General features: G+C 46.3%; 1 protein-coding gene across 2 annotated transcripts in view; it reads left to right on the top strand.

The window, feature by feature from the left end:
* Dock1 (dedicator of cytokinesis 1) overlaps positions 1-17,286 on the top strand; it is a 542,363-nt gene extending 525,077 nt beyond the window's left edge. For both annotated transcript variants that reach the window (XM_004625582.2, XM_012513454.2), the window contains exons 48-52: positions 1,077-1,222; positions 6,315-6,513; positions 9,752-9,905; positions 12,788-12,939; positions 16,171-17,286. In XM_004625582.2, the coding sequence (XP_004625639.1) occupies positions 1,077-1,222; positions 6,315-6,513; positions 9,752-9,905; positions 12,788-12,939; positions 16,171-16,266 (747 nt within the window). In that variant the 3' untranslated portion in view covers positions 16,267-17,286. The remainder of the gene's footprint in view (positions 1-1,076; positions 1,223-6,314; positions 6,514-9,751; positions 9,906-12,787; positions 12,940-16,170) is intronic.
* Positions 17,287-17,686: the final 400 nt, after the last annotated feature.

Raw genomic sequence — 17,686 nt, 5'->3', positions numbered from 1 at the left:
ACACGTGCCACCCATTCATGAAGCATTATCTGGTCTTTTGCAAGAACGCCTGCCCTTTTGCAGTTTAGAGCACTGCACTGTTAAGGGGAGAGTTTATTTAATAAATACATCAAATTTTATTTTACTTGAGTTAATGGGTGAAAAAGCGGCTCACTTTCAGAGGTGGGAATGGCATTAAATGACTGCAACTGCCCCTTCTTAGCTCTGAGGTCTGGAAGGTCTTAAAGCAGGTGTGCCGCAGGGGCTGGCTGTGCGAGATACTGGCACTGCGCAGGTGCAGTGGGTAGGCTGAGTCAGTACTGAGCCGTGACCTGTAGGGATGTGGGCTCTGTATCCTCGGTGGGCTTGGAGGAAGAGGCTTAGACAGCAGCTGAGGCCCCAGATGTGCCCACCTGTGCCTCAGGATGCAGGTAGAGCAGCGTTTCCTAGCTCATGAGGTGTCGGCTCAGTGACACTTGTCTTCACAGTGTTCAGGGTGTCAGAATGGAGGGCTCCATCCGCAGACCCATTGTTCTCCAGAGCGTGTCATCAGTGTGCTCCTTAACAGAGAACGAGCCTCTCAACCCACAAGTCCGCTTCCTCTCGTGTGAGGCACGCTCATTCACCTTCGCTTAAGCGGCAGCCAGGAGCCTCTTTCTGTAGTGAGAGGGGCCCGGGCATTAGTGCTCGGTGCATGTATAGGATCTGCCTGGTGCCTTAACAGGCAGAGATGTGCAGAGTTCATCGAAGATCTTGGGGCGCCTTTCGCCGCATCTCGATGTTACTCTGTACGTGAAACTTTCTGGTCAGTATGTTCTGCTTTGGAGCAGGATGATGCATTGTGCTCTCATGAAGGCAATTACATGTAAAATAAAATGGCCAAGATTCATTTTGGTAATTTTTTTTTTTTTTACATCAAGTCAGGTTTAAAAGTTGTTGAAATAGTCAACACTTTTGTGCTCAGCTGGGAACAAGAATAGAAACTGTTTCTAGAACTGAACACTTGCAGTCTATCTTCCACACTACCAAGACCACTTAGCTGCAGGAGTCAGACCATGGTCAGTGCAGACATCAAAATGTCTCTCTCTTCCCCTCAGCCCTCAAGTATGGACGACAGGAGAGGCAGCCGCCCGCGGTCTATGGTGCGATCCTTCACCATGCCTTCGTCATCCCGGCCTCTGTCCGTGGCTTCAGTGTCTTCTGTCTCGTCCGACAGCACGCCTTCCAGGCCGGGCTCTGATGGGTGAGTTGGGCTCCGCAGCAGTGAACTCCACAGAAGGAAAGGCTTTCGGGCCTCCAGCCCACAAGGAGCCACCAGCTTATCACAACCAAGCATTATAGTTTTCTTAATATTATCTTTGGGGCCAGCCAGATAGCTCAGTGGATTAAAATGTCTGCAAGCAACACAGGGGCCGGGGTTCGATTCCCCAGGCCTGCAGTGGTGGTGTGCACCTATAATCCCAGCTCTTGGGAAGCTGTAAGCAGGCAGATCACTATGAGTCTGATTTAGTAGTGAGACCCTGAGCACCCTTTAGATCCTTCCCTAAATACAAAACAAAAAAAATTGCCTTTGAAACTGAGACCTTCCAAGACTGTGTCAAGTGTCCAACATGGTGTTCAGTATCTTATGAGTGTTGAGAAAAAACTCCTTTGGTTTGAGTAGCACAATGGGCAAAGTTTCCCACAAATTTTAAAACTTTCAGGGAGCATTCAATCCTCTTCCATGTACTGCAGAAGAGGTAGTCCCTGCTGTCCTATGCATGGCCCTTTCATCTCATGCTCTGCCCTAGAGTGCCCCCCAGAGAGGGGGCTGGTGTGTTCCGAGCATGTGCAGCCTCCGGGGTCCCCATCAAGTGAGTTGTCATATGGTCAGAGGTTGTAGGACAACTGGCTGGTCTCCCTCCTCTTCCTTCTTCCTCCTCTTCTTTTGTAAAGCAACATTTTTTATTTATTTTTGTTTCTGATGAGATTTATTATCTTATAAAGGGAAACACTACTTAAGTTGAACAGATAGTCATTTCTGAGAGGGACCATCTGTCCCATACTGTCTACGACCACCTTGGAAGAGATGGCATATATTATCCTTTTTTATTATGCTAAAATACATACACATTAGCACGTACCACTTTTCAGTATCGTAGTTCAGTGGCATTAAGCACATTCATACTGCTGTAACGCCATCCGCATTGTCCATCTCACTAGTTCTTATCTTACAGAACTCAAACTCTGTACCCAGTAAACAGCACCTCCTGACAACAGCCACTCTGCTTTCTTTCTATGCTCTGGACAATGCCAACACACCAAGTGTCATGGCCATCTTTTTGCAAGAGCACATTGGAGACCTAATTTTGCTCCTGAAAGCACAGAGTAACAAAGAGAGGGATGTAAACCTACCAGTTAGACTAGTGAAGGAGCACTGAACATCCTCTGTGGCTTTTGCAGGAGTGCAGATTATTGTAAAGACAAGCCCAGGTTGATTTGTGTGTGTGTGTGTGTGTGTGTGTGTGTGTGTGTGTGTGTGTGTGTGTGTGTTTGGTGGCAACCGTATGAAGTTTATTGTTATACAGAGAAGAAATGTGGCATGCAAATAAACTATCAGAGCCTTTCTAATTATTTAACTGTCAAAATTTTACACAGTTTTGTGTCGGTCCAAGCTCATTTGGTTTAAAATCTATCACTCTACCAAACTTGCCGGCTCCTGGCTGCTGCCACTCAGGCACAAACTTCCAGAGAATCCCCAGGGATGGTTCAGCTCAAAGTATCCTTTGTTGCCAACAACCGAGGCACTCACCAGAGAACTGCGAGCTATCCCCACATTTCTTTTTCCTTAATAGTCATTTTTATCAGTGCCTGATATTTAGAAGGCCAAACCCACATGGAAATTCACAATTTAGAGGCGTTTAAATCATGAGTGCCTGTCACTTAGAACAAGATTACTAAAGAAATGTAATGCAGCTTCTCCTCCGGAGAATCCCCAGGCTAGTTAGGAAAAGGTTTTTATATTTCCAAGAACACAAGGGTTAGGAGAGAAATTGATGTCGAGGTTGTAGATGGAGCGTAGTGCGCTGCAGCCAGCTCCTCCCCGGGAGGCGTTTGTTTAACCTTTAACTGCGAGGCGTCTTTATTAGAGTCATCATCTTCGTTCCTCCTTGGGACGTGCATCCCTCACTAGCTAACTAACATGGAGAAAATGAAGCCTGGTCTCCAGTGGCACAGGCAAGTCTGTGCAGAGTAGAGTTCAGCCCGTGTGTAGTTGCGTCTTATAATGTGAAACATTTAAAACATCCTGTCTTCCTCCTTAGGGGTGTACTCCGCAGGGCGGCGCACCCTAGCTTCCTCCCTTATCCAGAGGTACTCACTAACCCTTTTCTTGTATTACATTAATTATCTAAGTTCTCAAAAACTCAAAGTAAAATCATGAAGAATATTGGCTTTATCTTGACCATTACAATGTGTTATATGCAATATCTAACACTTGACATATATATTAAAGTCCAGGTGTCTGAAAATGCTTTTGTGATGAAAGTTTATTGATCTATTTCATCAATTTTTTTATTTTTTTGTATTTTAGGGAAGGGTCTACAGGGTGTTCACAGTCTCACTACTAGAGTGTACTTGTAGTGATCCTTCTGTTTACAGCCTCCCAAGAGCTGGGATTCTAGGCACATGCCACCAGGCCCAGTCTCAATCTCCATCTCAGGGCAGGGCTGGCACGGCAGGCCCGGGGATTGAACCCCCGGCCCTTGTACCTGCTTGCAGGTGCTTTAATCCGCTGAGCTATTTGGCTGGCCCTCATCAATCATTTTAATTTTTAAACTTCACATTATGAGGACCTTTCAGGGGCCGTATACAGAGTGAACAGAGTGGTACAGGGAGGCACAGTGCTCGTCCGCCAGCCTCAGCCATTATCAACCGTTCTCCCATCTTCTTCCCATCTGCATCCTACCCAGCTCTTATCCCATATTCCATTCACAGCAAACCTTGATTATCTTACCATTTTAATCTATAGATAGTTCAATAAGAATGCCTAAAAGGTTAAGAACTTTTTTATAAAGCGTAACTATTTTACTTGATTGTCACACATAAAATATTAACAGAAATTCTATATTTATTATCATGATATGTTAGTGATTATTATCATCACCAATGTTATATTTTTGTAGTTTTTTGAATTAAGACCAAATAAGATCCTCCCCTTGGGCTTTACTGTTATCTTTTGAAGTCCCTCTCAATCTACTTTTTTGGGGGGTAGGGGGGGAAGGTACTGGGGATGGAACTCAGGACCTTGCACTTGCCAGTCAGGCACTTATGCCACTGAGCTATCTCCCCAGCCCTCAACCTACATTTTTTAAAAAAAACTTGCTTTCCTCCTAATTTATTGTTGAAAATCTAGGTTACTCCTGCTGTATCCAAAGTCTAGATTTTCTAGACTGTTGTTCCTGTAGTGTTGTTTGACATTTGTCTCCACCCCCTATATTTCCTGTGTTTTGATAGCTAAATCTAGTGGCTTGATCAGATTCAAGCTTGATTTAGAGGGTAGGTGATTTTGTAGTGTACTGTGTGTTTGTAGAGTCAGAGATGCTACATAACTGGTTTCTGTCCCTTAGTGATGTTAACAGCTATTGATAATCAATGCTGAGCTTCCTTGCTGCTGCTGTTGTTTAGTCTCTGTACCTTTCTTCTCAACTCTGCCAGACTGGTAGAGTTAAAAGCTGGAAGTGCAAGTCTTACTTTCAGCATTCTGAATCTTCAGTGGATTTTAAAAGCAATCGTGGGAGTGATACTTCCCTTCCTGGCCCATATGTGGGTTATTTCTATGTGGCCTATGCCATATTAGGGATCCCAGTTGTGTGGTGACTGCTGTCTATTCAGCGCAGTGGCTAGGGCTAGGTTTAGGATTAGGGTAAGGATTAAGGTGCTCCATTTAGGAATTAGCTTAAGAGAAACCACAGATAGGACCAAATGTGTCTGGCTATTGAAATTATTCTCTCCTTAAAGAAGCCTGTGTATTTTGCAGATAATCAAGAACTGAGATTTGAAAGTTGCTGTGACATCTGGGAGCTCCCAAGGGCCAGGTCAGGGCCATCTTGGTCTGAGCTGGAGTTTGCCCTACCACCTAGCTTGGGGCCTGGCTAGACGTTGGGCAGGTAGAGGACAGAGAGCGTTTTCTGTTACCTCTCTTGATTATATGGAACTAACTTGGAGACTACCATTGAAAATGACACATGTATCCAGAATTACATCACAGATCCTTTTTACAGAATGCCTGTGGAAGTAGAACAATTTTAAAGACACCATATCCCATTAAGTACCATTTTGAATGCTGTAGCTTTAAAATATGATGTCCCCTGAATAATACCTTGCATGTGGGTTGTGCAGTTAGATTTTTAAGCTGTTTTCATACCATTTTCCATCTGGTCCTCTCACTTAATTCCTTTCTTATAGCAGGAGGCTAATGAGATTCCAATGTTATATTTCTTCCCCTTCCTAGTATGACTTAGTAGAGGGAGAAGTAGTGGGCATGCCAATCCAGTGCTGGAGTAGCAAACTACCTTTTGACATGGGCCTTACATTTAAAACTTGTCCAAGATCCATTCACTCAGTAATCTAACCATTAAACTGGTTTTATGCTGTTTGAAGTCAGTAAGCAGAGGGTGGTGGCATTTTTGGTCCTTTTAATGAATGAGAAGAAGAAAATCCCAAAGGTTAGAAAACATCAAGGCTCACGAGCAGGTGCCAGAGCTTGGTGCTCTGTCTCTAGCTCAAGTCTGAGAACCCAGGGACATTTTTAAGCACCTAGGATGTTGAGTCTGCTTGCTTCTGGCTAAGCCATCCAAAGAGCTTCACATGGAAACTGCTAATGTATCTCTAATCAGAGGAACTTGGTCAGCATTAAGATACCAGAAATCTCTCTGCATGGGCATATGCAGATTTATCCCATTGCATTATGAATACATCATTATAAATTTTTAAATATACGCAGAATGCTGTCCTATCATCATAAATCAACCAAAATTCTTAACATCATATGGAATTATGTGGCCAGACTGCACATTTCCCCGAGTCTGGCCAGCTCCTCTGTATGATATTATTGTCTTCTAAGTGTTCTTTTTCCAGTTAGTTTTGATTGAGATCCAAACACACTCTTTACAGTGGGTCATTATGTGTCTGATGTCCCCCTGTGCCTCCTTCTGAATCATTCCTTCCCTTTTAAAAGCCTTCAGTTCCCTGGCAGCACAGAAGTACACTGTGAGTGACTTTACATATCTCTGCAGGGGGAAAAGCAATTGCTGTCCTATTAAGACATCGCTGATTTAAAGAACCATTTCTTTTAGGTTTGCTCTGGAGCCTCTGCTGCCAAAGAAAATGCACTCCAGGTCCCAGGACAAACTGGACAAGGATGACCCAGATAAGGAGAAGAAGGACAAGAAGAAGGAGAAAAGGAACAGCAAACATCAAGAGATAGTTGATAAAGAATTGAAGCCCGCTGACATCTCCGTGCAGCCGTCGGAGGCTGTGATTCTCTCAGAAACAGTAATTTAACTGGGGATCTTCCTCTACTTTGGGATTTGCCTCTGCTCCTCATTTAGCCACTAGGGCTGTCAATTTTATTTTGCTGAATTTTTGGTAAAACAGTAATTTGAACTTTGGGGGCCCCCCTACTAACTTTGAATAACTGAATGCTATAAGGCAATCAGAAATAAAGAACAGGGCATCTCTTCTCTGCAGGTTTGTCTTCGCTCTCAGCCTCTATTCCAAAGGGACTCCAGTGGGGTCAGTCTCCCCGAGGGCCCTCACAGGGCTGGGCCCTTTGCAGCTCTGCTGGACTCATTCCCACAGATGAGGCTCGAGTATCTCAGAAGACCAATAGCATGTTTGTGTTGTCAGAAAGCCGTACTCCATATTGACTAATGCCTCTCCCTTGCCCCTTCCTGACCACAAATCTGAGCCACAGTCACTGCCCAAGTGTTATAATCTGCTCAGCTAGAATCCAGAAGTGCCTTTCCTCTGGGTTCTACCAGCTGGATGCAGTGATCTGTTATCCTCCCGGCTTCATCTGTTCCACATTCAGATCTCTTGGCCATCTCTCTGAAGGATTTACAGGGATTTAGCATGATGCGAGCTGGAGAATTGACATTAGAAGCAGATTTCAGTGGCTTGTGTTCATCCCATAGTCCTGGCCATGCTGAGCAGTGAAGTGAAGTCCATGGGGGGGTTTTTGATCCTGGACTGGGCCTGGGGGTGGGCCTCCCTGCAGCGCCATGTTTGAGGTTCAAGTATAGAATGAGGCTCAGACTGCCTCTGAAAATGCTGTGCATACTAGAACAAAACTAGAGAGGGCCTCACAGGCCGTCCTCTTTGGAGGGGAGACCATGCTCAAAGCCTCTTCCCACAGCAACAGATGAGCATCTGTAGGGTGCACCTTTCTAGCCAATAGCCTGTGACCAGGCCAGCTCTCTCTTGGCTGGGATTAAAGGGAGGATTGCTTTATTGAAAGGCTCAGATGGGATCACTTTTTAGTCAGACACACTACCTTGCTTGATTATATTTTGTAAACTGGAGAGTATTTTCCAGCTCCAGTGGGGGTCCCGTGTTTTTTGTCTAGAAGTGGAAGGCAGGTGCTAGAGCTCTGCCGTGGCTCAGAAGGTGACTGCCCCTGTGAGGCCTATGGCCTGCTCTAGGGTCTCAGTACAGCACACAAGAGGCCTAGGACACACACAGGCACTCAGGCCTAAAAGGAGGCACCAGCCAGACGCTGTCACTAAGTGCCTGGGCGGGCGCTGGGCCTCATGTAATGCCTTGATACTCTCTTGAATTCCCTGCATTTTCTGTCCACTGTCTTGACTTCAAGGAGGCAGCAACCCTACAATGCCAATCCCCACCTGAATTCCTCAAGCTTCACAACATCGTGAATGGGTAGGGGAACTAACAACAGCACATCTTGAATATTCACCAAGGGTCAGCCGTTGTCCTTCTACATTTTTGTTTGAGCTCTATTCAGAGGTATTAAAACAGAGGCCTCCAAAAAGTGGAGCCAAGTGGCAGAGCTGCCCGCAGTGTGTTGTGTGAACAGAAGTCCGAGGACACAGCAGACACCGAGCCATCACAGTTTCAGTGCCTCCTAGCAGTGGCCCGGCTCTCTGTGAGAATGCCCTCAGCTAATGGCTAGGTGCAATACCACGTGGGCTTCCCATAGCTGACCCTAAATTCCCTGAATACATCCCAGGAGCTCAGGAAGGACCAAGCCTAGCATCTTGTCCATACTGTGCATGTGACCAAGGCTGCAAATGACCTCTGCTATAAGGCCCAGAGAAAGCACCCTGCTTTCCCAGTGGATCCAGCCTACCCATCTTGCACGGGGCTAGCAAGATCTGTGAGGGTACTTAGGCTCAGCCCCCTACTTGATCTACATCACCAACAATTTCATGACATTTGAGTGCTGTGAACTAAGGCCTCCAGGCTGTCTGCATCTCCCCATCAAAGCCTCCTTGCACTCCCTGACTCAGAATATTCCCTTATGGTACAGGGAAGGGCGAGAGAAGCTCCTGACAGTCCCCAAGTCCCTGTCATGAGCCCACGTGCACAGACATCGTCAGCCTGGCGTGCAGCCTGGACCTCCTTCAGCAAAGAGGCTGCCAGGACTTACCTATTGTCTCACTGAAAGGGTGGCAACTGCATATGGGCCTCCAGCAGCACAGGGTGCTTGTGAAGAGGGCCACTCATCACCCGAGGGCCTACCTCTTCTTTCTTTCTAGGTTAATCAGCCTCCAGATGACCACTGGCTTTGTGGGCATCTTCTGGGGTGGATGCTTGTCTACACACACACACACACACACACACACAGTGCCAGGCCCCCAAGTCAGAGCTGCCCCCTGCTTGCCCTTCCTATGGGGACACACTCCGCTCCTGCTTTTTGTCAGGGTGAATAATTTCTGATATTCCTGCCTCAGAGTATTTTGTAATTGCTGGTGTTCTCTGAGGCCTAATGATCTGAGACCAAGTTGCAAGAAATATATAAATAAAATTTACTCGCACAACAAAGGGAAAGGGCTCAGGTGGGAAAAGGTCAAGTGCATCTAAAAGTCAGTCATGAAGAGTAGAGAAAAAGAATTCCTACCCAGAAATGATAAAGTGTTAAAGAAGAAACAGCAACAGCAAAAACAAAAACCCTGCAGAAAGGTTCTAGACTTACTATGCTCGTGACCCTCTGGGGGCTATCCTGGGTGTTCTTTTTGGCATCTCAGTGGTTTACTACAGAGTGCCACCTTTGCATCATGTCCCTGAAGGCTATGACATGCCATCCACCCCCAGCTGTGTGGTGAGATGAGTGTGAGACCCTGTGTTGGTGTGTTCTGGCGCCTTTAGCCAAGTGCCATACGCCACACAGATGGCTGGCTTTTATTCTCTCTCCTGGCAACTAGACATCCAAGATCAAGGTGTCAGCAGTGCTGGGAGAGAGAATCTGCTCAGGCTCCCTCCTTGTGGCTTCTGGTGGTGGATGGCAGTCTTTGGTGTTTGTTGGTTTGTAGAAGCGTCACCCTGCCTTCATCCCCACAGGCGGCCCTCCCTGTACCATGTCAGTACATTTTTTCCTCTTTCATGAGGACCCCAGTCACACTAGATTGTGGTCTGCCCTAATGACATCATCCTGCTTCAATAGTTTACAAAGCCGCAATTTCCAAATGTACATTATGAGGTACTCGGTTTTGGAGGAGTCATAACGTAGAACATAACCTACCTTGACTATGCTCTGTCTGTTCCCCCAATATAGATAAGTCCTCTGAGGCCCCAGAGACCGAAAAGCCAGGTGATCAATGTCATTGGAAGTGAAAGGCGCTTCTCGGTGTCCCCAGCATCGCCGTCCTCCCAGCAGACACCTCCTCCAGTCACACCCAGGGCCAAGCTCAGCTTCAGTGTTCAGTCAAGTAAGTGGGGCCTCCCTCACCGTGGAGTCTGTGGCATTGCTCCATGGTGTTCCTTGAGCGATGGCTCGGCAGTGAGGATCCCCCCCTCGTACAGCAGATCAAGAGTTGGGACAGACATCTGCTGTGTGGGGAAGTTCCTCTGACGAGGGTGGAGAATTGGACTTGAGCTCATTGGCTACTGCCCTGCCCCGCCATAAGCGGCAGAGCTCCCTGGGCAGAGCGCCTGCTGTCTGCCCTAGACTCTGAGGCTCTCTCTGCCTTGGGGAGGGGCTTGAGAGCCACGGAGCTGTCCCCTCTTCTCATCATGAGCCATCAAGGCATCAAGGGCCTTGGGCCTTCATGTCTAGAATGAATGCAGTGGAGAATCCCTTCTAAGCAGGTTGAAAAGGCACAGGGGCATAACTCACTTGTCTGGTTTTGCCCAAATTCTGGAGCTGCAAAATGAAATACCACAACCTCGGTGTCTTAAAAACCACAGAAATGTTTTCTCATAGTCCTGGAGGCCAGAAGTCTGCAAAGTGTTGACAAATTGGTCCTTTCTGGCAGCCGTGAGGGGGAGTCTGGTCCAAGCTTCTCTCCCCACTTCTGGTGACTTCCAGCAAGCCCTAGTGTTCCTAAGTTTGTGGCCGCATCACTCTGGTCTCTGCCTCCGTCTTCATCTGGCCTCCCTGTGTCTTCCCTCCTTATAAGCACTGCAGTAATTTGATACAGGGCCTACCATAAATCCAGGATAATTTCACCTTAAGAAACTCACTGCAGCTTCAAAAACTATATTTCCACGCAAAATCAAATTTGGAGGTTCTTCTGGGTGGACCTCGGGTCCGCATTTGGTGGGGATACTGTCAAACCCACTAGAAGTGGTAGCCAGCTTTTCACCACTGAATTCAGACCCTTCAGAGAGGAAGAATCCTGGTAAGAAAAGGTGGGAGGGCGGGAGGGCCACAGCAAAACAGAGGAGCTCATGCCTTCTTGGTCAGAAAAAGCACCCCAGGGCAGGAGAGCGTGTGCCCTGGGGTGGATTGTGCCGGCTACCACATACGGTTCTTAGCACCTCATTTTCTTCTTACTGAAAGGGCAGCAGTGGTGATTCTGGAGGCCAAAGGTGAGTGGGGGCACTAGAAAGGAGGGGGTGTCTGACTGGTGGCACATCTCCACATCCTTTATTGCTACATGATATTTTTCTAAAAATATCTTCTACATTTCTTTAAAATATTTAAACCAAGTACCATTGCAGCAATTACAGAAAATAGTCTAGTAGCTCTTCCCAAGTTACATGCCGGAATGCCATCCAACCCAGCAATTCTGCCTCTAGGCCTTTAGCCCCTAAAATTGAAAATAAGAACTCTAATAGGTATGTGCTTGTGAATGTTCCTTAGCACCATTATTCACAATGGCCCCAAAGTGGAAATAACCCAATGTCTGTCAGAAGTTGAACAGAGGGCCGACCAAATATCTCAGTGGATTAAGCGCTGGGGATTTGATCCCTGGGCCTGCCATGCCAGCCCTGACCTGGGGTGTTGCTGAAATGGCAATTGAGACTGGGCGTGGTGGCACATACCTGTAATTGCAGCTCTTGGGAGGCTGTGAACAGGCGGATCACCACAAGTCCAATCTAGTAGTGAGACCCTGAACACCCTGTAGACCCTTCCCTAAAAAAATACAAAAAACGTATAATTTAACAATTATAGATCAACAAATGTATACCCAAAGAACTATCCGCCATGCCGCCATAAAAAGGGATGAAGCAATTGGCACATGCTGCAACATGGTTAAACCTCACGATCATTAAGCTCAGTGAGTAAACCAGTCACAGGAGGATGTGTGTCATGATGTGCAGTGTCTGGATTAGGCAGACTGAGGGAGGCAGAGGGTGGAGGGAACCGGAAGCTGGAGGGAGAGAAAGATGGGGAGTTGTTGCTTGAGGGATATAAGGTTCCTGTTTGGGGTGATGAACTTCGGGCATAGATAGTGGTGATGACCTCACAGCACAGTCAGTGCCATTGGATGGTCCATTAAAAGATGGGTTAAAATGGCAAATATTATGTCATCTCTGTTTTGCCGCAATAAAAGGAACCACTGCCGAAGACAGTCTCCCAGTCAGAAGTCTTCCTGCCATAGCACAGCTTCCAACCTGGGAAGTGTTTCCTTAAGAAAGGATTTCTCAGCAGATGAATCACTGGTGAACACTCCAAAAGACACACATCAGTAAACATATCAATTTTTCTCTCTTTGATGTGAACGAAAACAAAGTATTTGCAAGAGTCTCAACAAAGGTTGCAAAAATACTCTGCCTCAGTAATTATTCCCCCTTTGAAAACAGCCCTTTTAGAGTTTACTTTTGCGGTCAACCATCCTTCCCCTCAGCTTAGGTACAGCGACAGTGACTGCAGCTGTTGCTACCTTTGTTCCACACAGTTGTGAGTGTTCCTGGAGAGAGAGGTGAAGGGTGGGTGGGTAGCTGGCTGTGCGCGGCTTTGCTGGACTCTGCTTGCTGAATCGTTTCTGGTAGTGACTATGGCAGGCCTACAACAGAGGCCTGGCAGGACGCGAAAGCAGCATAGCCAGTCCTTATGACGCCAACTGGGCAGATGCCATGGAAGGAGAGGGGATCAAGAAAGGCCAGGGTGACATTAGCGACTTCTAATGGATTGATGCCTTGCTGTAGGCTCTGGTTTTAGGTATCTTGTGGTACCTTTTATTCCCTTTCTAGAACATTCCATTTGGAGGGAATGTCACCATTTCTACTCTCTCCCTCGAGGCCTCTACTGCCAAGTGACTGTAGGACATAAAGTACTTCGCAAGCAGAGAGCAGGAGCAGCCCTGGAGCCATCAGGTTCCATGAGTGTGTAGGCTTGATTTTTAAATAGAACCCGATTTTCCAGGTTTGGAGCTGAACGGCATGACAGGGATGGATGTGGCTGATGTCCCGCCCCCTCTACCACTCAAGGGCAGCACCTCAGACTATGGGACTGTGATAGAAAACCAGGACCTGATCGGCTCCCCAACACCTCCCCCACCTCCTCCACACCAGAGGGTAAGTGTAGATCTGCTGCAGGGACTTGAGCAACACGGCGATCCCCTATTCCTGGTGTAAGAAGGTTTACTGTGAGTTAACAAGAGAAATTATGTTATGGTTCTAGATTTGATTTTGAGAGAAGGTATCAAAGCAATAAGAACTTTAGTATATATGGCCTAGGCTTCTGCGTCATCCTCACTGCAGTGAAACACTCATCCCAAAATCGTGCTTGGAACAAGAAGAGTGGAAGTTCTAACTGGCTGTCATTGCTTCAGAGGTCATTGCAGTGAAATTCTGATTCTGAGACGTAGCTTTCCTACCAAGACATCTGCCTGACTGGGTTAAGTTTGGCCATGTTGACCTGTAAGGGAGGCGGCTCTTCCTGGCACTAACTTGCCCCTGAAGTAGCTCCTGTTTCTCCAATTCCTCCAGCCGGCATCCCACTCATGCTGGCAGCTGCTGGGTACAGCTTTTCCTTACTGCCTGAGACCTCCTACCCTTTTGGATTGGGGCACTGGCTGCTAGCAGTGACCTTTCTAAGTGTGAGCAGCTGGCAAGCCCCTCTGCAGCACCATCCCCACAGTGCCACCCCTTGCACATTCTGTTCTAGTCAGTAACCATGTCTGATTCACTCCTGCCAAGTGTCCTCAGGGGCTGGCCAGGAATGCAAACATTAGTGACAAGTGTTTTCCTATTTAATCCAGGGCCTCTGCTACCAGGTGCCAGTTCGAGAAACCTTCTTTTCAGTTCCACCAAGCTGTGTTCTTGTTCACCCAGCTGCTGTCTTGTGTTGCCCACCCCTGAGCCCCTACTTCCTGCATTCTCCATGGTTTAGGGTATGGCACATGGAGAGGTCAGCCTGCGAAGGAGGAGTTGTGTGGTTTCCACAACAGCTGCTGGAACACGTGCTTCCGGGCCCATCCCCCAGGTTAAGCTTTATAAACTTAAGTCAGCAGAGTACCTTATTCATGTTTGTGCAGCTGGTCATATGGTTTGCTATTGAACCTCCATAAAATAATTACACAGCACAGAATTTGTGTGGAGCGTCAAAGACATGAAGTTGTTAGATGGTTCATGATGTGTGTGTGTGTGTGTGTGTGTGTGTGTGTGTGTGTGTTTCTCTCTTCATAGACATTATAAAGTGTTCATGCTATTTCTTTTTCTTTTTGACTCAGTGGTTTCCAAAGTTTTAAACCTCTGTTGTGATAGGAATGGAGGAGAGAGGGTGTTTATTAACAGTGTGTATTTGACACTTTTGGATATGAAATCTAAAAACCACTGGTATTAAAGGGACAGCTGGTTTTCATGAGGCCAGAGTACCATTTAAATAGCTGCTGTTTCCCTACAGGTATCGAGGTAGGGAACTGGCCCTGGAGAGGGGACCAGGTTTCCTTTTGAAAAGGGCTTTGCAGGGACAAGAAGAGTTGGCTGCAGTCATGAAAGTATAAACCTGAGCTCCCTGGTGGGCACTTGTAACCACACGCATGTTAGTGCAAAAGGAAAGGCAAAAATATCCCCAGGTCTCCCTACACTGAAAGTTGTGAACTTGGAATTAGTGCCGATTTCATTGTTGTTACCCATAAACTCAGGGGTAATATTTTCTATTGTCTCCATTTCTTGAATGCATCATTTAGAGCTAGTGGTGCCACGTGGAGTTGATTAAGTAAAGAACTAATATGCATGAGCTTTGGCTCAATTTATAAAGAGGGTTGAATTCAATTAGATTAATTACTCAATTCTTTGCTACTCATTTCTTGTTTAATTTCCTTGCAGCATGAGAAAATGTTCAGGTGACAGGCTGGTGGTTAGCATGTCATAATTAACAATAGTGTTCCCTAGGTTGCCTCCCTTTGCGCAGGCCCGGGGAGCCATTTAGGATAATGATCATTCATCTGCCTCCGGGACAGTGATCAATAGCTTCCTGTCACTCTCATTGATTGGCTTCAGGCTTGTAGGCAACTCTATCTCTGGTTGTTGCCATTTTAAGCTGACATTTCTTTGGAAATGGCTCTGTGACCAGTAATCTGAGCTATCATTGTACTTAATGGTGAGAAGCCTGACATTCTCATATCTGGCACAAAGGCCATCTCTAGCGTCATCTTTGTATCAGATTGTATTGGTCTGACCCACAATTACTCATGGAAGCCCCTGTGATCAGGCCTGGAAGTAGCTATTTCTCTTAACCATTCTCTCCACGCTTAAAAAAGACTTACGTGGCTGTTACTTCCCTTTCCTTTTCACAGTATCTGCATGTCATTTTATATTCTCTCTTCCTGTGCACATTCAGCGCTAGGTCATCGTGGCACTCCACTTACTTATGAGTCAGGAGGAAATCTGGGCAGTGAGTGAGAGACGACGGTGTCACTCTCCTGTCCTTGCAAACTCCTTTTCTCACTCGCAGCTAAACGCGCACCTGTACTGAGAAGCTGCAGAAATCCACACGTGGCCGTGAGCTCATTGGTGGCCTTGTGGGATTTCATCCTGCCTCCTGCACCGTGCTTCTAGCCCCCTGATGTGTTCATTGCACGACTGACCCAGCTCTACAGAGCATCTCCTTTCATCAGGTGTTAGTGATGGACAAGAGGGCCCCAAGAGCAACAGGACAGCAACTGCCTGTGTCATTTATAGCCCAGTGCTTGGGACTGGTGTTTTTCTATGAACTTTATAGTTGCATTTTAAGGCAATCTGTGACCTGTAGGCTACATCCAGCAGCCACCAGTTTCTGTAAAGTTGTCTTGGAACGCAGCTACGGCCGTTCCTTTGCACACTAGCTCTGGCTGCTCTCCAGGCTCAGCAGGGATTATAAGCCCCACAAAACAGAAATTGTTTGCCTTGTGGTCCTTTCCTGGAAAAAACTGGCTGGCCTTGCTTACTGTTGAGAAAGCCAGGAAGCTGCTCTCAGCTGACCCCAGAGAACACCTCTAAGGACCTGCCTGTCCTCACAATTGTTAGTTCAATAGCACTGGATCTAAAGCCACAACAGATAGTTGTGCTTCTCAGAGCCTGTATAGCCCTTGTGAATAGCGCTCAGAGACATCAGGAAGGCCTGAGGCTGCCAAGTTACCTGGTCTAGGTGCAGCACACCGCCAGTACTGAACCAAACAGGGTGGTGGCCCAGTCACATGAGAAGGGTGGCTCCAGGACAGGGAGTGCAGAGGCACTGTGCCACGGGAGACACCACGTGGAGACTGGTGCTTTCCTGAGGGGGCGTCAGTAATGTGATGTCTTCCACATATCTGTGTTTTACAGCAACTACCACCTCCGCTGCCCAGCAAAACTCCCCCTCCTCCCCCGCCAAAGACGACCCGCAAGCAGACGTCTGTGGACTCTGGGATTGTACAGTGAAAGCACCGAGACCCTCAGAAGAGCGACCTGTCATCTTTCTCCCTCCTCCAACTCTTCCGTGTCTGATGTTTACCTCACTGCGCCTGCCAAGTCTGACCTTTTCCCTAAGAGGAGATGTTTCTAGCCATAACATTATGGAGCGTGGAGGTGTGGGGCCAGGACTTACCACTGTGTTTATTAAAGTTGGGGCTTTCCAAGTGCGTCATCCTTAGAGAGAGCCACAGTCTTGCCCAAACATCCTTCCTTTTATGTGCCAAATGGTTTCTATTACAAGAGAACTGTGCTGATCTGGAGTCAGCCACATGGGGGGAGTGAGGCCATCAGTGGTGAGCAGCGGTGTGGCAGGACTTGTAGGAATCCTCCTGCTCTCTCTGCAGCCCTGGCCTTAGCTCAGTCTCATAACCATGTTTGATCAGACACATCCTCTCTGCATTTGTGGTGTGACTTCGTGTCGGTTGAGTACGTCTTCAGCCTACATCTGGCAACTAAGTCCAAACGTTCAGGGAAGTTCCTGATTTTCTTTCTTGGTATAATTTAAAATAGGCTATTTCTCAGCTACTGAACAGTTACTAATTTATGGAGTAAAAATGCCATTATGAATACTGGATCAAACGGAAAAATAAACATGAGTATAGCAAAATAAACTTTCATTCTTTTTTGAAGAAGAATATGTATACCATAAGAGATGGTTTTAATTGGATGAATTCTTTATGTCCTCATTCTGTACAGAAGTTTGTATATATGATGGTTCTTAGAACTTGTTTTAATTTTTGTGGTCCTTGTGTCTATTGTAATAGACATCTGCAAATGATTCTCCGTATGTGTTCTTAATTTTTAACTGCTGGAAATGTAAAAACAACAACCACACACACACAAAAAAAAAAAAATCCCACAGATTAAATTTGCTTTTCAAAACTCCAAAATGCTGAAAATGCTGTTGGACAATTATGTTTTAAAAAACTAACTTTGTGTAACCTAATATTTTTATTCTGTCATCTATATTTTTTTATTTACTATGACCATGAGTAACTTTTTTTTTTTTTTTAATCGTTCCGTGGGTCAAACTCAGGACCTTGCGCTTGCCAGGCAGGCGCTTATGCCACTGAGCTATATCCTGGACCCACACTATGACCATGATACTGTTTTAGTAGCTTCAAAGTTAATCATTGACAGTGAAAAATAAAATGTTATTTAAAAAGACTCAATGGTGACCTGACTTGTTTTCATTCTTTAATGTAAAATACAAATGCTACTGTCTCTATTCTGCCTTCTTAAAAAGAAAAAAAATGTATATTCTTCAACAAATATAATTTGTCTATTTAGTTGTCTCTGATTTTCAGCCTTTGCAGACAAAGGCAGGCAGAGTGTTGCATAAAGCTGTCCTTTTTTTTTGGGGGGGGGGTTAAATATGGAATAAGGA

This window comes from Octodon degus, unplaced genomic scaffold, assembly GCF_000260255.1.
Source record: "Octodon degus isolate 3935 unplaced genomic scaffold, OctDeg1.0 scaffold00010, whole genome shotgun sequence".
NCBI classification, from domain to species: domain Eukaryota; kingdom Metazoa; phylum Chordata; class Mammalia; order Rodentia; family Octodontidae; genus Octodon; species Octodon degus.
The sequence above is the reverse complement of the archived record's forward strand: the minus strand, read 5'-3'. Positions and strand labels throughout refer to the sequence as shown.